This window comes from Equus quagga, chromosome 3 (assembly GCF_021613505.1).
Source record: "Equus quagga isolate Etosha38 chromosome 3, UCLA_HA_Equagga_1.0, whole genome shotgun sequence".
Lineage (NCBI taxonomy): Eukaryota > Metazoa > Chordata > Mammalia > Perissodactyla > Equidae > Equus > Equus quagga.
Window position 1 is genome coordinate 143,798,459 of NC_060269.1, and position 23,999 is coordinate 143,822,457.

The window sequence follows — 23,999 nt, forward strand, 5'->3', positions numbered from 1 at the left end:
ACACAGAATTACTTGCCCCAAGATGTCAGTAGTGTTGTTGTTGAGAAACCCTGTTTACATATTTCTATTTTGTATACATCTTTCTATGTCAGCACCATACATTTAGTCCTTTTTAATTGCTTAGTATAGCATTATCTGAATGTGTCTGTCTTAGTCAGTTTGGGCTGCTGTAACAGAATACCATAGACTATGTGGTTTAAACAGCAAACATTTAGTTTTCACAGTTTTGGAGGCTGAGAAGTCCAGGGTCAAGGTGCTGGCAGATCTGGTTTCTGGTGAGACTCTCTTTCTGGTTTGCAGACAGCCATCTTCTCACTGTATCCCCGCATGTTCTAGAGAGAGGAAGCAGGCTTTCTCTTGTCTCTTCTTAAAGGGATAAGGGCACCAATCCCATCATGAGGGCTCCACTCTCAAGACCTAATTACCTCCCAAAGGCCTCATCTCCCTACCATTACGTAGGGGATTAGGGTTTCAAGATAGGAATTTTTAGGGGACACAAACATTCAGTCCATAACAATGTCTTAATTTTTTAAACTACTTCCCTTTTGATGAATATTTAAATATATTCCTTTTTTTCTAAAATACTTGATTGCTTCAGTGGGTGTATGTGTGTGTATATGTATGCATGTATGTGCATGTGCATGCTTGTTCAGTATTTCTGTAGGATAAGGTATTATGAGGTATTCAACATTAAAAATAAAAATTTTATATTACGAAGTTCTTTCTCCTTCCCTCAGAAAAGTTGTGTTGTTTTATTGGGTCTTGAAAGTATGATTGTGGTTCTGCTGGACCGGCAACGAAGAAAGGCCTTCCAAGTAGAAGGTGAGCAAGTAGAAAAGCATCAAGGTATGAAGCTCATAGTGTAAGTGGGAACTGTGGCTAGTGTCAGCTGAATTAAGGGTCAAAGTAGCAAAGACAAGGCAGACTACTAATAAAAACACTTATTTTTCACGGTTTGAAAATAATGATAATTTTATTCCATTATTTGCCAATATTTTCTTTCCGACGTGATGAATATCACTTAAAAATATTCTCATATCCTACTTATAGTTTTTACACGATATAAAGAGTATACAATGAAAGAGCTACCTATTGCGTATAAGGGAGGCAACATAGATCCAAACAGACAGAACATTTTTGGGATATGGGTGGATATATACAGCTAAAGCAAATTCAACGTTAGGAACATCAATATTATGTACTCCAGTGCTATACACAGCTTCAATTAAAGGCTTCAGTTCAGAATAGGGCATGTGAAGGGGAAATCCAGAGAACTGAAGGAAAAGAAAGAACCATGATTTGTAGTCATTAGTGAAGCTTGAAGATGTCACTATATATTTTTTCTCATTGTAAATGTACACAACTCAATATTCTTAATAAGTTTTCCTTCTGGATCTCAGTCATTTATTTCTGTTTTTCTATTAAGCTATATTTTAGCAATACAGAAAATGGAGAGGAGCTAAATGTCTTTTTTGTTTTAGTTGCCAGCATATTGACTTCATGTGTAAACCACCTGCTAGTCACCCAGCCACCCTCCAATGTTTCCTTCCAAGCTCTTCCTGATAGTCCCTAGTTTGCCTTGTAACCCATGTAATTCCAGGGACCTAGATTAAGCTAATCAATGCATTCTATCCTGCTGGCCACAGTGATTGATCTACAGGGATGGTTGTGTGATTAAAGTGAGTCTCAGGAAACTTTAGGAATAATGGCGCACGGATGCTCTCTCCTGCTTTGGACAATATGTGTGCACATGTGAGCCCTGCCTGGATCTGTTCCAGCCATTTGTCCCTGCTAGAAAGTCAGCCTGAGGATGATGCCATCACATCCACTGGATGCCATTGGAGGAGGGCAGAGTGGGAAGATTTGCAGAAAAGTAGTACAGCTCTGATAGCTACGTAAGCCAATAAATTCTTTTTATTGCTCAGGCCTGTTTGAACTAAGTTTTATGTTACTTGAATTGAAAACATCCTGGCTGAAAACCGGGATTAATTAAAGGATAAATTTTATTCAGTGAATCTTTACACTGTTTAGCCAACAAGGCTTACTGTCTTAGTTTGAGACTGCTTTCTAGGTTTTATTATTCAGCTGTAGGATGTCAATGCACAGCACTACCCACAGGCAGTAGAGAAGATACGTCATATATTAATGAGAATTTGTCTTAGCAATGAAAAGCAATTAGTATAAAATTGTATCCTTTTAAAAAATCTGAGAGTGGTTGCTTTCACCTTTATGCACAGTTGAGTGTAAAAGGATTTAGCCAGATGTTTTCAATTAATACTTGCAATGTATTTCATAAAAGTATTTTCCATAGGATCCTCTTATAAAAAATATTTTCATTTTCTAGAGGCATTTTGCTATTTAACGATAGCTTAATGACTGAGATTTGAACTTTTAATCACATTTTTAGTCTATGCTACTTCATCTGTGTACTTCGGGGAGAACGTAGGTATTTTGATTCCAAAAACCCATTACTGAGCAATTTCCATTTTGAAACAAAATTCACAAGCTCAATTTAGAGCCATTTGTACTTACCCTGTAGTCTCCCAGCTGTTTCAGCAGTTCTGCTCTGTGGTCATCTTCTACGTCTTCTCCTTGACTTCTTTCTAACAGAGGCAAGAAGTGGCGTAGTGTGGAGGTACAGTACCTATTCCACCGAGTCAGATGGCGTGGCCTCCAGTCCATGATTTTTTCTTTTAGTATTTTTTCAATCCTATTCATAAAAAATAAACTCCATTTTTTGCTGATTTGACTTTTCCCTTGTAAACAAAAATACAGTTTGTATACAGTGGGGATTCAGGTGCTTACATAACCACATTTTTGTTGGTGGACTTGTCATTCACTAGGAATAGTTAGTACCCAATATGAGCTAATCTCTGAGGATTCAAAAATTAATACAAGTGATCCTTGCCCTTGAGAATTGCATATGGTTGGTGTGGGCAATAGTAAGCAGAAATGATATGATATCCTAAGGGCCATAAAATACTTGAAATGTAACTCAAAATTTTAAGGAAGCACTGAATAACTGAGGGATAGTCAAATTCAATACATTTGGCAAAAGACTTTTTTAATGTCATGAAATGTTTTATCACTTTGTTCATTGGTAACGTATAGACAGGCAGATAAACTAGACCCAGGCGTAAGGGGTGGGTTTATGTTGAAAGCTTCAGATGTTTGTAGGGCAATTAATACCGAACATTGATTCTTTCCCCTGTGACTTCTATTCATGAAGATTGTTTTTTTAAATTGCCTTAAAACTGCCTTTAAAGTATCCATCATCATTGCAACTTAACTTTTGATATCCTGCTTCATAGTTAATATGATAGGGATTGGATCCATAGGATGTGAAGCTTAAACACAGAATAAGGGAAAATAGCTACCATCTCTTGAGCCTTTATTTGCCAGGTATTGTGCTAAGTGCTGTACATTTTTATTTAATCCTAACAGTAACCCTGTGAGGTAGGGGATATTTTGATTTTATTTATGAGGGGACAGTTTGAGGTAGGATAAGTGATTTGACAATGGCAGGGGAGTTGGGATTTGACTTGACATCTTGCTCATTCTAAATGAAGCTTCTTGTGCATCCTTAACCAAACGGATTTAGGGACCCAGCCAGCTTCCCATTGCTCAATAGCTGTAGGATCTGCTTCTCTTTTGGCATATAACACTTACATTTGTTTTGGGTTTCAAGGTGGTCTGAGTGAGAAAGTATGGATGAATTCCCTTACACTTCCTCAATGTTGGAGAAATAAATGACATGAATCTAATAGTATCCTGAAACTATTAGAAGAAACAAAAGGGAATTTTGGGGGAATCAGTTGTTCTAGGTGGAGATCTCAAGGCTTTATTTGAAAATTGAAATTGAGTAAATTGATGTTTTCGAGTAATAATACCTTAAAAAAACGTCACATTTATTCTGGTGTAATTTGACATGCTGTTCTTCACACAGCTTGATACAGTAAAGGGCACGCAGGCTTTGAAATCAGAAAGATCTGGCTGGGCTCGGAAGCCCCCTCTAACACTTTACAAGTGTGTGGATCTTGCTGAGCCTCAGTTTCCACATTTGTGAAACCGGAAGAATAAATTCTGTTTTACAGAGTTATAAGGATTATAGGGACTAAAATAGGCTCTTACCAGCCTTCTCCTATAGGTTTATAAACGAGCTGAAGTTCAGTAAGCCGCTAATTGGACAAAAGAGGCGTATTTAAGCTGAGGATTATGATGTGTCTGAACAAGACCCATCACAGATGTTGAGCTCTAACCCGACATAGAGTTTTTGGAGAACTACCTATCATTGCCGGAGTTCACTTCTGTTAGAACCACACCATGCTGATGCTAAAGCCTCCTTCTGAGCCATGGGATTTAGTGATCACATCTCATCTGTACTTGGTATCTATAAACGTGAATTAAAGTTTAATTGCCCAAATTATTTCACATTGATCTGGGCTGAGAGTCATGTAGTTTGGTGTTGCACTGCTAGTGACAGATGACTTGGGGATTTAGGGTGTCATGTGACCTGTCTTGTAGCTCAGCTGCAGCCGCTTTGTCTGTGCGCTGGTAGATTAGCTCTTCTGGCTATAAAAGAGAAAATAGTTAAGAAATCCTAGAAATCACACTTAATTTGAATAGCTATACATACTGTTCTAAATCTTTTTTAAAAAAATTATGAAATCTCAGATTCATTCAGTTATAGAGGATAATATAATGGATACTAGTGTACCTGTGATCCACCTTAAGTGAAGTATCACAGAAAAAATTATAGGGCTATGTAGTTCTTTCTCAATTTCATTTCCCTTCTCTCTCGTCACAGAAATAACCATGACCTGAATTTGTTTTTCAGCATTCTTTGATTCAACATATGTTGAATACCTACTGTGTGCCAGGCACTTTTACAGGTGATGGGGATATAGTCATAAATACAAATCCCTGCCCTCATGGAGTTTACATTACAGTCAGTGGAGATAGGCAAATTAATAAAATGTGTTTATGATTTTATTACAGATACATGTACCCCTAAACTATATTATATTGTTTTGCGTGTTTTCTAAACTTTAAAGATTTTATTTTTTTCCTTTTCCTCCCCCAAAGCCCCCTGGTACATAGTTGTGTATTTTTAGTTGTGGTTCCTTCTAGTTGTGGCATGTGGGATGCTGCCTCAGCATGGCTTGATGAGCAGTGCCACATCCGCGCCCAGGATCCGAACTGGCGAAAGCTTGGGCTGCTGAAGTGGAGCGCGCGAACTTAACCGCTCGGCCATGGGGCTGGCCCCTCTAAACTTTATGTAATAGTTTTATACTGTGAATATACAACTTGCTTTTTCTTCTGTAACATTGTATTTAGAGATAATAGCAAACACATGTTTCTAGAGTGCTTACTAAGATTCATTAATGTTGATTCACTTGTGTAACTACTATGAAATATTCTGTTATATAACAGAATTTATCCCTTATGTCTTTCCAATTCTTAGGCTATTGGAAACAGTGTTCCTATGAAAAGTCTTGTATATGTCACTTTGTACACATGGGAGAATTTCTATGGGGTGTTTTTTAGATCTTTTTTGGGAAAGGTTTGGATCACGGTAAAAAGTACATTTTATATTGCACACCCACTATACACAAACAAAATCAAATTAAACTAATCAACTAAGCTAATCAAACAGAAGTTTTAATAAACAATTCTCATGCTTACTACTTACAACCTACTACTGGGCAGGACCCTCTAAATTAATTTCATGGGCCCCTAGTGGATCATGACCTGCAGTTTGATTTCATGTTTTAACAGCAGTAATGAAATTAACTTAGTGAATCGAGACCACTATTTAAAAAATTAAATGGATTATATTTTGTGGTACTTTTTATGTTATGGGACTCCTTACATCAAAACTTTTCTTTCACATATGTGTACACTGGTTCATGATATCACGGTAATTTCTTATTGTGAGTTGGGCTTAACTAAGCTTGAAAAACATATTATTCTAGACTAAATATCTAGAAGTAGAATTAAGCATCAAAAAATATCTGCCTACCCAGTATGATGATTTCAGATTCCTCACTTTCTTTGTTTATGCTTAATTGTTAGTAAGAGAATTATACCTGGACACTGGAAAGGCCAGGATATGGAAGGCTTCTTGAGAAGAAAGATTTCCATAGCTTGGGCTTGGTGATGTCAAAATTTATCCTCAGTGGGGAATCATGTCGTTGAATATTAAACCAAATCTAAAAAGACAGGACTACATTAGCATATATGGTAAGCAGATATATACATGTGTCTGTGTGTGTGTGTGCCTGTATGTATAGAAAGAGTAAGCAGAGACAGCAAGAGGACATGCAGGATGCACATTTTTTGTCATATTTCGATTTGTAAAGCCAGTATGCATTTTATAATCCGTGACATCATATACTTGTCATTGGCCATTTTTTCACCCCTTTTAAATCTGAAGTTGAGGTGCACTGTACTATTAATTGTAGGTTGATGAAATAAGACAGTTCCTGATGATAAGAGAGTCAAAATCTTTTAGGAGAAACCAGACAAGGCCACTCCTTTCTCAGGCTAGCCTTTTCTAACTCTGCTCTTCCAAGCCTCCAATTGTGTTAGGTGTCCACCTTTGCTTCCACAGCACTCTGTAATGTCTGAGATAGCACCTGTCTTGTTGAGGCAGTGTAGCAGGTTGGATCTGGAAGCAGACCACTTGCATTTGAATTCTGGCTCCAACATTTACTAACTGTGACCTTGGACGATTTATTTAACTTCTGTGCGCCTCAGTTTCCTCCTCTATAGAGTAGATAATAGTATCCACCTCATCAGGTTGCTGAGCAGATTAAATTGTTAATTCATCTGTACCTCTTAGAACAATGCCTGGTACATAGTAAGTGATTAATAATTGTTAGCTATTTTATTACTATTATTAGTATTTATCATTTTTTATAATTACCTGTCTATTCACCTGTCCCTTCAATAGATTGTTGCCTTAAGAACATTCGCCATGTGTCTTATTCACCATTGTATCTTTAGCATCTAGCATAGCTCCTGTCATATAGTAGGTATACTGAATGACCGTGTGAATGAGTGGCAAATTTGTCCATTCAACGTATTTATCAAGTACCTGCTATCTTCAGGCTCAGTTCTAGTCACTGGGGGTAAAGTAGTGAATGAACAGAGTCCCAACCCTCATGCAGTAGCTAGTGAGATAGCACAAACAAATAAGTAAATACATGGGGTATCAGATAATGCTACGTGAGGCAGTAGATTGTATCATTGGTTCCTATTCTTTAACCCTTCCCATACCCAAATCCTTTGCTATGTTACTTTGCACTTCCTCTGAGTAAAAGGGCAGACGTGTATTTCCCTGCTCCTTGACTTTTGGTCAGTAGAATGGGACAGAAGTGTCAGTGTGTGTTCCTGGCTGCCCTCTTGTGCCTCTGTCATTGTCATTGCCCTGAGTCCTAGAATAAACACACATGAAGCAGAGCTTTCTCAGCCTAGATCAGCAGAGCCTTCCCAGCTGACCTACAGAACCATGAGAACAGATGTTTGAAGCCATTTAGTTTGGGGATGAGTTTTTACTATCTTTATTGTGGCAGTAGCTAACAATACAAGAGCTGTGGAGAAAACTCTGTGGGAAGAGATGAAATTTCAGTGTGGGCAGGGAAGTGCTCACTGGAATGATGACATTTGATCAGAAATGCAAGAAGTGAGGGAGAAATCTGTGAAGATATCCAGTAAGGGGAGGAGTCATCTATGCAGAGGAAACAGCAAATGCAAAGTGTGCTTGATGTGTTTGAGGAACAGCAAGGAAGACCTAGTGGCTTTAGAGGAGTGAGCAAGTAAGAGAGGAGATCTCTGGAGGATAGGGGGGCAGGGTGCTGTCATGTTATAGAAGGCCTTGTGGACCATCAAAGATTTAGGCTATGACTCTAGAGTGAGCTAGGAAGCCATTAGAGTATTTTAAGCAGAGGAGTGACATAATTTGCATTCCATTTTAACAGGAATATTCTTTGCTGTTTTGAGACTAGACAGAAGGGAGTAGGGGCAAGTAGAGAAGTCTCCAGTTAGGAGGCTATTTTGAAAAATCCAGGTGACAGCGACAGTAGTGTGGACCAAAATGGTAGCGGTGAAAGTGGGGGGCTGTGGTTGGATTCTGCATATACTGTGAAGGTAGAGCCATTGGGATTTGCTGATGGATTGGATGTGGGAGAAAGAGAAAGGAATCAAAGAGGACTCCAAAGATTTCGACCTAAGTAACTGGACTGAGGGAGTTGCCATTTATTGAGATTTGAAAGACTGCAAAAGGAAATCAGGAGTTCGAATTGGGCATGTTAAATTTGAGATGTCTATCTGACATCTATAAGAAGATGTTGAGGAGGTTGTTGGATATTTGAGTCTGAAGTTCTAGGAGCTAGGTGAGCTGGAGACGTAAATTTGGGGATCAGCATATATATGTTCTTAGAGATGAAGTATAAATAGAAAAGAGGTTTGATGAACTTGAACTTTGAAGATCTCTGATTTTTCAAATTCAGAGAAATAAGGAAAAAACAGCAAAGGATACAGAGAAGTGGCAGCCAGTGAGGTAGGAGGCCTCAATACTTGGAATCCAAATCAAGAAATTGTTTTAAGAGAACTCAGGTTCTCTGAATCTAAATCCTGTATTCTTTCTTTAACCTCATTCTGCTTCTCCACAGGTCAGGTGACTAATTCAATGAAGTGTTTTATTTAGGACAGTACTGCCACTGTGCGTAACACTACATTTCTTTTTAATTGTATATGTTTATATAAATTTTTTTTGATACATAAAATATTATTTAAATCACTAGGTAAATTTTAAACAAAGCAACACTCAACCAACCATATTTAAGAGGAGATGGTAATACTTACATTATCAGGGCCTATTAAACAGCCCACACTTTTTAAGGGACAGAATGTATCAAATTGTCCATAAAAATGTCCACTGCAGGGATTCCATATTAAATAGTGACTTTGCTCCCGAGTTAGCACATAGGCAGTTGGACCCTGAAGGAAAATAGCCATTAAAACAGTTTCCAACTAATTATGCAGTTAAGATCAAGTGTAATTTGCACAGATAATTCATTATTTTAGTTGGTCCCCTAATTTGTAAAATCCATGGCTAATGGTGAAAATTAGTTTGAAGTTCTGGGTTGTGCTGCATTTAAGATACAAAATCAAATGTTTGTTTTTGCAAAATTCTTGCATCTGCTACTAGTGCAGTGTAGTGACCAAATAGGGATAGTAATCATGTTACTCAACCAATATATGTTAAGATTGGCTGAAGAACTATTATTAATGGAAATAAGTAGTCACTGCATTTTCTTTTTATAGTCAGTAAGATTACCGTTTAAGTATTTAGAAGGCTGATTATGGCTGAATACTACTTCCATTTCTAATACAGTAACATGTGATATGCATTTATAACTATGTAAATACGTAGAAGATGATTTGAAAGGATACATACCAAATTGTTACCAGTGAATACACCTGAGGAGGAGGTGGGATTGGGGGTTGGAACCTGAAGAGGCACATGACTTTTTACTTGGAATACTTATGTATTATTGGATTCTTTTTTTACAATGAGCATTTATTCATTTATTGCTCATGTATGATTGCATTTGATGGTCACAATAGCCTTCTGGGGAAGGCAGGGCAAAAATTATTATCTCAGTTTCATTATAAAGCTCAGAGTTGTGAAGTGACTTGCTTAGAGTCACACAGCTCATGAGGAGTGGGCAGAGCCTTGAACCCAGGCCTTGTGACTTCCTAGCCCAGTGTTCTTTTCCTTGTACCAGGCTGTCTGGAAGACAGTGATGGAGAATGAATTAGGATTCAGATATGATATTACCTGCCTAGCAGCACCCCATGCTATTGAATTCCTGAGGATTCCTAGAGCCTTGTGTCCTCTTTTTGAAACATTCTTTGGATAAGCTGCTTTAATCTAAGTGAATTTTCTAAACTTGTACCCCAGATTACCCAATGTGCCCAAAATTTATTTGGAGGATATTTGTGGTGGGCTGGGGAAGCAGGTTCTAATTGTCTCTAAGTCTCCAGTCTAATAAAAATAACAGTGATAATATCAAAATATCGCTGCCAACATTCTTTTCTTTGCTGCTGTGGTTATTTGCCTTATTCCCCTGTGCCTGCTGGGTTAGTAGCAAAGGCCCTTAGCAGCAGCTGGCGTGAGAGGAGATCCCTAACCTTGCCACACTTTTTTGGATCCCTGTCACTCCTGAGCATGAACAACACTAGATCACTAAAGGGAATCAGAGTTCTTGGTAACATGGGTAGGAGGGGCTCATACTGAAAGGACACAGCTCGGTGGGGGTCTGGGTTTTGAAGCATTGCATAGGGTCTGAGTACCACAGAAAACCATTTCATGTCTTATTACTGGTTCTCTCTGCCTATTGTGGAATCTCTGGGCCACTTTCCTAGCTACTCGAAGGATCGTTAGGAAAATAAGTCCTGTCCATGATCTGGAACATAACACAACCATTTTAGACAGGTACACTGCTCTATTAGAGTGGGCCTACGTGGTCTTACCTCAGGAATAGCATTGCCCATCATGAGCCAGGCCTTTTTACCCAGGGAGAGAAAATAATTACATAGTAATACTGCATGCTCTTCTTCATCTCCTGCCAGGAGATCAAGAAATTGCTGAGAAAAAGAAAAAAAAATCATGTTGCTTTGATTGACTCTTCATTCTGGATTGACTATACAGAATTTTAAAAAGTCATTGTTAAAATTAGTCCCTTAAAGTATAAGATGTATTTTAACATTTATTTTTTTATTTTTATTTTTTGTGTTGAGGAAGAGTCACCCTGAGCTAACATCTGTGCCAATCTTCCTCTATTTTGTATGTGGGTTGCCGCCACAGCATGGCCACTGACAAGTGGTGTAGGTCCACTCCTGGGAGCTGAACCTGGGCTGCCAAAACAGAGTGCACCAAACTTACCTATTAGGCTATGGGGCTGACCCCCATAAGATGTTTTTTAAAAATATTTTCCCAAATTTTGATACTGTGTTGATAATTCATTAAAAAGATCACTTTTAGTGAAAATGGTGTTTTCTCTTATGACATGGATTTCTAGAATCAATTAACACTACAATTGGGGTAGGGGAGAGAGATTTCAAAGTTTTACTTTTCCTTTTGAATTTATATTTGATAGCTCACTATGTGCTAAACACTTTTTAAAAAAACACTAGTTTTTAGAGTAGTTTTAGGTTCAAAGCAAAGTTGGGAAGAAGGTACAAGGATTTCCCATATTACTCTCTGCCCCCACACATTTACAGCCTCCCCCATTATCAACATCTGGTACATTTGTTACAACTGATAAACCTACACTGACACATCATAATCATTACATTAGGGTTCACTCTTGGTGGTGTACATTCTATGAGTTTCGACAAATGTATAGTGACATGTATCCATCATTATAGTATCATACAGTATTTTTACTACCCTAAAAATCCTCTGGGCTCTGTCTATTCACATCCCTCCCCACCCACACTGTTTTAAGCACATGGTATGCATTAAGTCATTTAATCCTAGAACAAACCTTTGAGGGAGGGACTCTGATCTTCCCATTTAATACCTAGGAAGTGGTAAAGCCAGTCTGGCTCTAGAGCACATGAACTATTCTGTTCTTTGTATATATTCTTATAGATGTCTCCAGGTTGTGGAAATTTTATCTCTAAAATTGTCACCATTAGAGGCATTTTACTGTTTCATTGGGGAATGAAAAATTTAAAGTGTTCTTCAGTTTAGAGCTGTCCTTCAAAGGGAGTTGTATAACATAGTTCAGTTTTATGCAAACACAGTACAACACGAGATCCAGAAACAGAATGAATACCAATGATAGTATATGTTTGTTTCATACTACCAAAGATCCATTTGGAAGTTTAGGTAACATACATAGATTGTAACTTCTGTGAGGGCAGAGGCCATGTTTATTTGACTCATAACTAGAACTTAGTACAGTGTCTGATATGTGATAAGTGACCAAGAAATACATACTGAATGAATGATGACATGGCATGCCTTAAGAAGTTCACAAATTAAGGAATATACAATTTCCAAATGTAATATAGAATGTAATTTTGAGTTTTTATGAACAAAACTAGGGTACTGTTAATACTAGGAAGGTAAATCAGCATTAAGACATCTGAAGTTTTTTTTAAAAATTCTTTGTGCAAATATACTTTTTTAAAATTCTCAACTTTGGGCAGATTGAACCAGAAAAAAAAATACTTCAGAATTTAGCTCTTGCTAAACAGATGGCCAAGTCGATTTTTATAACAACTAATGAATGTTGCAGTTTAAAATGATGCAAGCCATTTAGCTAATATTCAATGAAGTCAGCTCCAACTAGTAAATCTGTGAGAGAGAACCACTTACATCAGATGTGCTCCATAGGTCACAGATGCCAGCAAATGAAACAGTGTCAGGCAAGAAAGGAATCAATGAAACATATCGAGCCACCAGTTCCTGTTTAAACAAAATTAGCTTAAAAAATAATTTTCAATAAAATAGAGAGCTGGATCCTCTACCTCATTTCTTGCAAGAAAGTTTCATATATCACAAACATTTATATGTACAAAATGAAACTGATGCTCACCAAGTGCTAACTGAATGTTGTGTTAATATTATCTCATTTACTCATCTCCAAACATCCGAGAAGGAAGGTCATTGTTATGTCCATCTTTTACAGATGAAGAAACTGGCTCTGAGTCTCTTTGAAATGTCCTCATCAGTTTTTTTTTTTTTTTTTTTTTGCGCTTCCTTACTTTCCGGTATAAGAACAGTTTGTTTTTTTTTTCTTTTTTTGCACTTCCTTACTTTACGGTATAACAACAGGTTTTTTTTTTTCTTTTTTTGCACTTCCTTACTTTCTGGTATAACAAGGATCATTTTGTATAGCCCAGTCTTGAAAGCAGCCATTTCTCCAAGAAGCCCTAGTTCCTTTTAGAAGGTAACAGTATTTAGAAACCAAGATTGGGCATCATTGTAGTTATAACTCCTATTTGTGTAATTTTTAATGAGGTTGAACATCTTTTTGTATACTTATTGGCCTTTCATGTTTTCACTTCTGTGAATTTCTATTTTAAGTATTTCACGCAGTTTCTTGTTGATTTATAGGTGTTTTTAATATATTCTAGTTACTATTCCTTTGTCTATTATATATGTTGTAAACATCCTCTCCTGATTTGTAGCTTGTCTTTTCGTTTCCTTTGTGATGTCTTTCGATAAAACCAAGTTCTCAGTTTTACTGTGGTGACATTTATCGTCCTTTATCTTTATAGCCTGTGCTTTTTTTCTATCTTGTTTAAGAAATTCTTCCTATCTCAGGTCATAAAGATAAAAATGCCTTTCATATTTAAGTCTTCAGTCTATCTGCAGTTGAATGGTGTGAAGTTGGAATCTATTTTTATTTTTTCCCTATGAAAAACCAGTGGTCCCAGTACCATTTATGTGCTAGCTGATCTTTTTCTTTGCTGATCTCCAGTGCCAGCTTTGTCATAGATTGGGTTTACTTGAGTGGATCTATTCTGGACTTTTTCTTCTCTTCCATTTTTCTTTTTGTTATTCGTGTGTCAACACATTTTACCTTAATTACTAGGGTCTCATAATTTGTCTGGGTGTATGGGATGGCACATCTTCCCACCGAGTTCTTATTCTTCAGGATTGCCTTGCCTATCTTTGGCCCTTGGCACTGCCATGTAAATATTAGAATTAGCTTGTCAAGTTCCACTTTTAAAAATCTAGTTTGACAGTCTTTGTCTTTTAACTGAAAAGTTTAATCTCTTTGCTTTGCTTGTGATTATTGCTAAATATTTAGACTATTTCTACTACCTTATTCTGTGCTTTTTATTTTTCACACTTTTTCTGTTTCTTTTTTTTCACTCTCCACTCTCTTCACCTCATTTCATTGTTTTTTCTTCTACTAGAATGGAAGTTATGTTCACTTTTAAAAATTCTTTTAAGTGGTTAATGTAGGAATTTCGATGTGAATATTTAACTTTAAAGTTAATAAATATCTTTGCCCTCAACTTGGTAAATACAAGGGCATTAAAGTACTCTCATCAATCCTGTCCTGACATATATGCATTTTTTTTTTTCCAGGAATTTTGTCCTGTCCTGATTTTTCACCCATATGGCCATTATTATTGCTATGAAGACAACGCTTGTTCAGATTTACTCACACATTTCCCGTTTTCTGTACCTTGCTAGTGTTATGTGTTCCATCTAGGATTTTCTTTTTTGAGAGTCTTTCTTCTCTTTGAAGTGTATTTATTAGAAATTCCTTAAGTGAGGATCTTTTGGTTGTAAATTCTCCCAATGTTTGTGTGAAAGAAAGTTTCACTGGATAGAAATTACTAGTTGACAGCTCTTTTCTTTCTGCCTTTTGAAGATATTATCCCTTTTCTAGCCTTCATTTGTGCAGCTAAAGAGTCTATTGTCTAATCATTGTTCTGCAGATAATCTGTGTTTTGTCTCTCACTGCTTTTAAGATCATCTTTGTCTTTATAGTTCCCTATGATATGCTTAGATTTTAATTTCTTTTTATTCGTCTTGCTTAGGATTCATTGGGCTTCATAATCAAAGACTGTTGTCTTTCATCAAAATTCTCAGCTCTATTTCTTTGAATATTGCTTTTCTCCATTTATACACAATTTGGTCCTCCTCCCTCCATCCTCTGTGTCTCTTAACCATTCCTTTAAATCTTCCATTTTTTCCTATCTCTGTGCTATACTATATCCCAAGTAATTTCTTTGCATGTGTATTCCAGTTCACTAGTTTTCTCTGTATTTAACTGTCTGTGACTTAGTTCTGTATTTAACTGTATTTAATGTTTTGTTTAAACTGTTTAATTTATAATTTTAACTATTCAGTCCTTTATTTCTACAAGTTCCATATGGAACTTTTAACAGTCTTCCTGTCGATTCTGATCGTCTACTGTTCTTTTTGTTATACCTTCAATTCCCTAGATTTCTGAACTTAGTAAACATATCTATTTTATATTCTGAATCTTTGAGACCCGATTCTGAAGTGTTGTTCCTGCTAACTCTTACCTTCTTCACTGATGATCTTTTATATAGTCACGTTGCTTGGAACTGTTTTTGTGGAATTTTTTTTTTTTTAAAGATTGGCACCTGAGCTAACATCGGTTGCCAGTCTTTTTCTTTTTCTTCTTCTTCTTCTCCCCAAAGCCCCCAGTACATAGTTGTATATTCTAGTTGCAGGTCCTTCTGGTTCTGCTATGTGGGATGCTGCCTCAGCGTGGCTTGATGAGCGGTGCCATGTCTGCGCCCAGGATCCGAACCAGTGAAACCCTGGGCCGCTGAAGCAGAGTGCGTGAGCTTCACCACTTGGCCACAGGGCCAGCCCCTTTTTTTGTGGAATTTTTTTAAGACTGAGTTTAAAGGGCATTATTCTAGCAGGATTTGTGTTTGCTTCTGACAGGGATCTGGGAGGCATTGCCAACAGGGAAGACTTTCAATTGAATTTTCTGTTGAAATTTTTTTGGGGTCATACAGGTAGTGTAAATTCCAGTCCCAAATGTGAGTAAATACAGCTTACTGATTAGGAATTCTCAGGAGAGACTTTTCTTTTTTTTCCCTTCTATCCAGAGTCAAGGCTGAGACAGGCAGGATTCCTGCTGTAGGGTGGGTATTTCCTAGTTTACCCACTGATGATATTATCCTTCAAGACTCCCTACTCTGTAGCCGAGTCTCTAATTCAGCCTTCCAGGCTGCTCTGGCACCAGGCGTTCACTCCTGTCGCCAACAGCCTTGTGGCCCATTGAAACCCAGCTGTAGGCATCAGGAATTACCATACGACCTCAGAGCCAACACTGTTTCAAACCCTCACCCTTATGGAATCTTACTCTCTTGTTGTTTCTGGTCTCTTTCTATTTCCACCATGATTTTAAAAATGTTTAAAATATTTTATTCATCACTCTTAAGTGTTCTCTAATGGGGTAAGTTTTCTGTATATCTACTGTACTACAGAGAAGTCTCTATTATGGTTTTCAGTAAAAATCAATTAATAAAAAAGTAAATGAAATGTGGAACACAGTTTTTTTAATATATCTGTATTTGCAAATAGATATATCATTAGCCTGTTCTCAAATTTCTATATTAATGACCTATTAGCAGTAATTAGTCCCTATACTATCCACTCTCCAAAGACAGTTATGGGTTACAGCATTCACTTAAGAATAGCATGCTTAACCATACGGCTTCTGTTCATGTGAGGTGGTGATGGGTGTGGTGCTTTGCAGCCAGTGAATGGTGCATGTATATTTAATAGCCCAGTAAGGGATGTGCTTTGTGGTGATGGCCTAAATGCTATATGTACTTAAATCTTGGAAATAACTTCTGCCTAATTTTAATTCAGTGATGCTTATAGCATTAAGTATAATGCTGAATAGTTATCTTGGTATAGTAGAAAGTGCATGAGTTCTGAAGTCAGAGGCCTAGGTTCAAATCCTAGCAAAGTTATGAGAACACATAATGACAACACATTTACGTTAGACGTTGTGAAGGTGTAGAGCATCTTCAAAATGTTAACTTTCCGGCACCCGATAGAGTGCCAGAGACACAATAAGCACTCAGTAATTGTTCACTGAAAGAAGGAACTAAGGATTATTATCCTCTTTGGTACCTTCAGACTTTTCTAAAGAATGTAAGCCTCATGGCACTAAAAAAGTTTTAATCATTACTTTAATCTCTAATGATCTTGATATGGTTGCTATCTTAAGTACTATGAAATATAGTAATTAAAATGGCAATATATTGAAATTTTAACACCTTTTTAGCACCAGCCCTGATTGGCTATGAAATACTTACTGCTGTTGCCTGTGGGTTATTGGGGTAGGCATTCAGGAGCTCCTGAGGGGGGTTTAAAGGCTTGAGATAACGAGTAATAAAGACGGTTTTCCCACTTATGTCAATCACTGTTGTAAGGCACTGACGATTTGGAAACTTTAAGGCACATTCAGCTTGAAACTTCTCGGTGGCTTGAAGTAACTTCTCATCTTCCTGAGAATCAAACTTCAAAAAAAAAAAGACTCCATGGAACTTATGTGTGATTACAAGAGAGACAGTAGAGCTTGCTCAGATCCCACAGTCAACGTGCACTAAATGTGTGCTTTAGGAAGTGCAATTGACGCCTTACAAAATTGTCATGGCCTTGTGTCCCTGCAGCTTTATTTAACTATATTTCGAATCTAAAAATTCGATGGATTCATTAAATACTTAAAATATATTCCATAGGATTGAATGAAAGTATTCAACAGGCAAGCAGCCATATGGAAACTGTTGAATTAATAATACAGCCTATAAAAATTAAACTATGATGTACTAGTTCTGAGTGATGAGACCAGGCAATAGAGTTTTATATTATTTTGATGTTGGTTTTAGAGGGGAGAGGGGCTCAGAAATATAACATCTCAAATGCAAAGCTTAAGCAACTCAGGTTAAATGGACAAAAGCAGCTAGTTAAAGCCTAATAACTATTGACTGATGAATGATAAAACAAAATTCTTGGTACCTTTTTAAGCATGTCACTCGTCTATCAGAGGCAAGAAAGAAAAGAGAAAAGAAATGAGAGGAAGACTTTATTACAGAAATAATCTGTTTTTAAAAACTTGTTTTTACCAAGATATTGTAAAGTAGGAGATGTTAAAATAAGAGTTTCAGGAGTTGCTACTGAGTTTTTAGACAATTCCATGAGTAAATACCTTTTAAAAATCATAGGAAATGGTTCCATATGGGGTAATGGTGGAGGGAAGACTCTAATCTGATAATCCTGGAAGTTGCTGTAAGTGGAAAAACAATTCCAGGTTGTGGTCTCTATTATTTTAGGGTGAGGACTTCTCTTTCCTGAATAATCTGCAAGGGAATCACTGAGTGGCGTTTTCTGCCACTGTGTGTTTAGGACGTCAGGGTTCCATCTGGGCACATGCCTTCTTGACCAAATAGCGGCAAGCCATCTGCACTCCAGAGGGGCTTCCTGTGCCCTCCTTTTAGAGGTCTAAGAGAAATGCTTTGTACAGCCACAATGGGGCAGTGAAATGCCACCAAAGGCAGCAGCCGACAGCCTAGTTATCTGGCTTTAGGTGAGGAACGCTGCAGGACTTGGGGGCTATGTTTCAGAGCTCTGGAGGTCACAGCCTGTGAAGCATGCCAGGTGCAAGTTGTCTCTGGCTGTCAGCCTTTCAGCCACAGTCACAGACAGCTTTCACATGTTTTGAAGCTCACCTCAAGATGGAGCGCTTTTTCTTTTGTTAAGAATACATAGAAATAGCAAAACCATCTTTTGTCTGGGAGTATTTTGGTGTGTAAACATGCTTGTGGCTTTCTCTTGTTAAGAGTTTATACAGGAAGTATAACAAGTACACAGGAAGAAAAATATTCAGGATATATTTTCCCCTTTCTAGGGAAATGCATATATTTCCCTAGAAATATGCATATATAACTGAAATAGATATATTCTAACATGTTTTGTAGAGAACATACTTGTCACAGCTTTAGTGACAAAGGCTAGCCTGTAAGATTAATTTGAATTTCAGTCGATTTGTTTTTCCAATAACATTTGCAAAGGGGAAATAGTGACAGTATTTTTCTCTGTGAACCAAATTGTAAAACTGAAAAAGAAACAGAAGAATGTGCTCATTTTTTCATCTCCATCTGAGTCTTAATTCGAATGGATAAACTAAAGAGTCAGCATAATAACAATCTATGCAGCATAGTTAAGTAGCTAACAACTTGGGCTTACACATGAATATAACTCCACAGAATTTTTATTTGCTTTTCTAGGCTGCTGTGTCCGCAATACCTAAAAAATGCCTGTCATACAGAAGATGCTCCATAAATATTTGTTGAATACATATGATTTCAAATCACACAGACAGTTAATTGTTAGCTCTGCCATTTACTGCCTTGGTGAACCTGGATACTTGGGCTTCATTTTCCTTGTCTCTCAGTTGGGGACCCACCGTACAAGACAGCTGTGAGTCTTAAAGGAGAGAACATATGTCAAATGTTTGACATAGTGCTGAGGACAGAGTAAGAACCCAATACATGTTGGTGGTAGTGGTTGTTGTTATTACTGTGTTAGTTTATAATAATCATTTCATGATCTGTACCTTCTCCCAAAACCAATGAGGGCAGTATGCATCAATGATGCATAAGTATGTTACATTAAGAAAGCATCTCCCAACAGTGAAGGTCAGGAAACAGTTACTAACAAATGGAAGTCCTGGAGACTCTTTTTTCCAGAGCTATTCAAAATTAGAGTACTTGTGCATACACTTATTTGTTTCTGTCTGAACGCACTAAAATGAATTGAGGTGACACCTGAAGGTCATGTGGCTTAATGATCCTATGAATTGATTCAGTGCAAAGCACAACCAGGGATGTGAGGTCAGACATGGAAATGTATTTAAGCATCCTTGCCAATCAATGTCAAGATAAAAGAGCAATCTGCTTTTCTGGTTTGCCATGTTCATTGCTTCCACTGAGAAGATTCTAAGAGAGGAGCATGTTTATATTTGTTTGCTCTGCCTAAGAGTTTAAGATACTGATTGACCTAATTATTGGCTCACAGGAAGTACAAATCCACAAGGCTGTTCTCTCACCTTCATTCTGTCCAAACCAAAAGACACTGTCCAATAAGTGGACACCGAAGTAAGGAAACCTGTGCTTGTGCTATACAGGCCGAGTTTATAAAAGCCTAGCCTAGTAAGCATTTTCCGCGTTTCGTTAACATCAGATATGCGATTCCAAAGTGTAAGCAGAGTTACCTTTTCTCGAACAGACTCCCCAGGAACCAGCTGAGGCTCCATGGTGATGAACAGGGTGATGTAGGAGCCTTCGCTTAGGCTTCGGACAGGGTCAAAACCCCGCTCAGCAACCACACTTCGCTCCTTACTGTAGCCCAGAAGAACTGGGGGAGTATCTATTTTAAATGTCCCATCAATCTGTGAAGGAAATACAGCTTGGTAAACATCCTGGTGGTTTTCCAACAGATGTTCAAAGGCAAGTGTCAACTCCTCATCGTCTATCTGATGAATTCAGTAAAGACTGGTCAGACTGGTGTTCAAGGCCCACCCCTTCTTTCTAAGCTTGTCTCCCTAAGCTCTCACAGAAAGGGCTCTCTATTTCCCTGCCTTCTTTTCTTGGTTTAGCAGAGTGTGTACTAGTTGATACTAACCCTAGGTTGCCTGGGTTCAAATCCTGGATTAAACTCCAAGTGCCTCAGCGTGTACATTTCTAAAAAGGAGACAATAATAGTCCCTACTTTGTAGGGTTGTTCTGTGTGCTGAATGAATTAATAGATGTAAAACACCAAGGAAAATGCCTGGCATGTGGTAAGCACTCAGTAAGTGTTGGCTGACAGCCATTCCCCTTTTTTGGAATGCCCCAGCTTCCCGTCTCCATCTTTCAGAATTTTAACAATTTTTCAAGGCTCAGATCAGATGTTACCTCCTTCATGAATTATTTTGTTATCTCCATCAGCCTCACATATATAGTCATGTGTCGCTTAATGACAGAGACACGTTCTGAGAAATGTGTCATAGACGATTTCATCATCATAGGAACATCGTAGAATCTACTTACACAAACATAGATGGTATAGCCTACTACACACCTAGGCTATATGGCACTAATCTCATGGGGCCACTGTCGTATATGGGTCACTGACTGAAACATCGTCATTGTCATTATGTGGTGCATGACTATAGTTTCTTTCTTTCACTTCCTACATTGACACAGACTTAATAGTTGTGTGCATATTTATCATTTTCTTCTAGATAATTGCTCTCTATGAATAGAATCGGAATTTCACCTCCCTTTTGTATCAGCCTTTTCCAATATATAGCAGAGTTTTTTATACACAGCAGGTGCTCAGTAATGTGGGCTGAATGGATTATAAGCCACTTATGTAAAAATGACCTAACTTCTGTAGAGATTCAAAAAGGGAGAAGTTTTTACTTTTGTATAGTCAAAGCAACAGTAAATTTATTAAAGACTGGTAGTACAAAACAATTCAGGTCTGGAATTTGAAATTCACAGACTTACAGAAAATCTGTTATTTTTATTTCAGTCTTTAGTGGCATTTATGTCTCAGGAGAAATAGAGGAAAACAACTTAAACTTTCAGTGAATATGCCTTCTACGGAGGAATTAAGTAAGCTGTTGTTTATTTTCCTCCTTACATTGGTGGAGTTCCCCCAAAGTCTGTACCCAGTCAGATGAGAGGGTACAGGGAGAAAAGGATATAAAAACCATGCCGTGTGAAGTACAGTGGAAATAACTGAGCACATCTGGTCTGTAAAATAGAGAGACAACAAATGAGGGAATGGGCACTGACTCCAAATATTTTAAGTGTAAGTATTCTAAACAGAGTTTCTCAGCCTGGGCACTATTGATATACGGGGGCAGGTAATTCTTTGTGGTAGGGGCTGTCCTGTGCACCGTAGGCTGTTGGCAGCATCCCTGGACTCAACACACTGGATGCCAGCTGCACTCCCACTACTTGTGACAACCAAAAATACCTCCAGACATTGCTAAATGTCCCCGTGGGTATATTTAAGAGCATGAGCTTTTAGAGTCAGACAAAACTTTTTAAATGACAAATGTAATAAAACCATTCTCAAAAGCAATATTGAAATGTATAAACCAGAAAGTTGAAAAGTCCTCTCTTCTTTTACTAATCTCCTTCCCCAGGGATAAGCAATGTAAGCCTGTTGGAAGTTGGTAAAAGTTGAATCCTCACTCTGTTGTAACCTTTGGGATTTGAGTAGTTACTTCACCTTTCTAGGCTTATGCTTCTTCATCTATAAAATGGGGATAATAATGCCTATTGGGTTGTTGTGAGGGTTAATTATAAACTAGCTATTAAAGGTATATTTTATGTGCCTGATAAATATGGTTATTCCTACTATTATTACTGAATCAGGATTCTCCTTATTATGTGTAGCTCCAAACCAGGACCTAGGAATGGGAGTTACAGGGAAGCACATGGATTATGGCACAGTTCAAGGAAGCGCGATATGACAGAACTATTAGAAAGAAAATAAACTATCTCATTGGGTAGTGAGGTCCCTGTTTCTAGGAGCACTCAAGCAAAACTTAAACTCTCAGTGAATATGCCTTCTAAGGAGGAATGGACATTACTGGGATGTAGTAAAGGAGATTCATTGATCAAGAAGGGGTGTAGAATAATTAATTCTGTGTACCCTTCCAAATATGAAATTCAGCAGTGCCAAATAACACGGACAGTTTCATTTGCAAAATGATGTGCTTTTAAAGAATTTTTTCATTAAAAATCTATTCAAAGAGGAAAATGTAAATTTTTTGGACAAGCACATCACTGCAGTGTCATCTATAGACTGTTCCTTTTGCCTAGGGAGGATTGCAATTCCAAATGATCCTTGATCCAACCAATCCAAGCCTCTCAGACTTGAGTTTTGGTCCTGGTCTTGCTTGAGACTGTCCCACACAGCATTCGCTCAGTGTGGTCACTGCATGTGGCATTAAACCGTAGCCTCTGTAGCTGTGTGAGCTTAGCTACCGGACTGTGGTTCAAAGCCTCCTGTTGTCATGGATTTAATACTGGGATCTTAAAGCCGTTTCAGAATCTTTAACTGTCCCAGATTAGAGCCACTAAGTCATTCAAGAGTTGTTAACCTAATGGATCCTCTTAAGCAAAATAGTTATGTTCTGGAAGAAGGGTGTCTTAGTTGAACAGAGTCTCTACTGACCATTTTTCGTGTTTGAAATAGTGAGGAATCTGGAAACACTGGTGAGATGCACTTGATTAAATGGGCCATCACCTGTCCTGATTGTTTTCTTCAAGTTACTTTTAGGGAGCTATCCACTCCACTTTTGTCATTTTGACAAGTTTCCACTTTGTTCTACCTTATTCTTCACTTCTATTTAAATGTTTTAAAAATTCTGAGATTGGAACAGTCGTACATTAACTACTAATTCTACAGAAGACAGATGTTTAATAAGTCATGACAATATGACAGAAAGTCAATGCCTTTATGTCGTGGTTTTTATCTTTCCAAGGGTGACTTTGCACATAGGTTCTCTCAGTGGTAAGGATATATATCCATGAAAAAAGCTTTAACAGAAAAAATGGATAGAGCAGTTCCCTATTCCCATGGAATTCTGACTTTGGATGCTTACCTTTGCTTGGAAATATATCGTACTAAAAGGAATTTTCACACATCCCAACCAGTGTCTCTCAATACGTGTGTGGATTCCACTTGCTCTTTCACGGTCATCCTAAAGGAGGGGTGGGAAGTAATAATTGTTTGAGAACTCCAGACGCTTATTTAATTAATTTGGCAGCAGGAAAACAGCAGGATTTTAGCTGAAAGCACGTGGACTACGTTAGACCTGTCACCTTCTGGTTCAGACACTTAATGGTTTTGTGACCCTAGGAAAGTCACTTAACCTCTCTGAACCTCAGTTTCCTCATCAATAAATTGGAGATTTAACAATCTACCCCATAGGGTTATTCTAGAATTAAATAAGACAGTGTATGTGAAACACTGAGTACAATTCCTAGAACATAGCATACGCTAATTTGAAAATAAAAAAGCTAGTTCTCTTCCACCCTTCTTTTCCTTGTTTATGCATGTCAAGTTTCCAACATTTCAAACACAAGACAGATGGAAAACGTGTTAGGGACTTATAGTGGGTAGAGGATATGAAAATGAATATAGACATCTTCCTTAAAACTGTGAACTTACCTCTAAGACATCATATAGTACTTCGTCAAAAATGTTAATAAACACATCGTCTTTCACTGACTGCAAACTGGTCGTGCTGTAATCTCCATTAGGGGCCCTGCAAATGGGCACATGTGACCAGGGACCATGAAAATGGGCAAAGTAAAAATAATGAGCACTCAAATGTCAAAATTTGAAAAATACCAAATATGAGCATAAATATGTGGATTAAAAGCAGTGCTTTCAATCC

The 23,999-nt window shown here is 37.7% G+C and overlaps 1 protein-coding gene across 6 annotated transcripts in view; it reads right to left on the minus strand.

Annotated features, from left to right (window-relative positions):
* Window positions 1–955: 955 nt before the first annotated feature.
* The window catches only part of CC2D2A (coiled-coil and C2 domain containing 2A), a 116,047-nt gene continuing 93,003 nt past the window's right edge, over window positions 956–23,999 (minus strand). For all 6 annotated transcript variants that reach the window (XM_046656590.1, XM_046656589.1, XM_046656591.1 and 3 more), the window contains 11 exons: window positions 23,771–23,867; window positions 23,202–23,300; window positions 19,809–19,985; window positions 16,852–17,055; window positions 12,398–12,487; window positions 10,543–10,656; window positions 8,869–9,003; window positions 6,090–6,212; window positions 4,514–4,572; window positions 2,533–2,710; window positions 956–1,274 (listed from right to left, as the gene is read on the minus strand). In XM_046656590.1, the coding sequence (XP_046512546.1) occupies window positions 1,086–1,274; window positions 2,533–2,710; window positions 4,514–4,572; window positions 6,090–6,212; window positions 8,869–9,003; window positions 10,543–10,656; window positions 12,398–12,487; window positions 16,852–17,055; window positions 19,809–19,985; window positions 23,202–23,300; window positions 23,771–23,867 (1,465 nt within the window). In that variant the 3' untranslated portion in view covers window positions 956–1,085. The remainder of the gene's footprint in view (window positions 1,275–2,532; window positions 2,711–4,513; window positions 4,573–6,089; window positions 6,213–8,868; window positions 9,004–10,542; window positions 10,657–12,397; window positions 12,488–16,851; window positions 17,056–19,808; window positions 19,986–23,201; window positions 23,301–23,770; window positions 23,868–23,999) is intronic.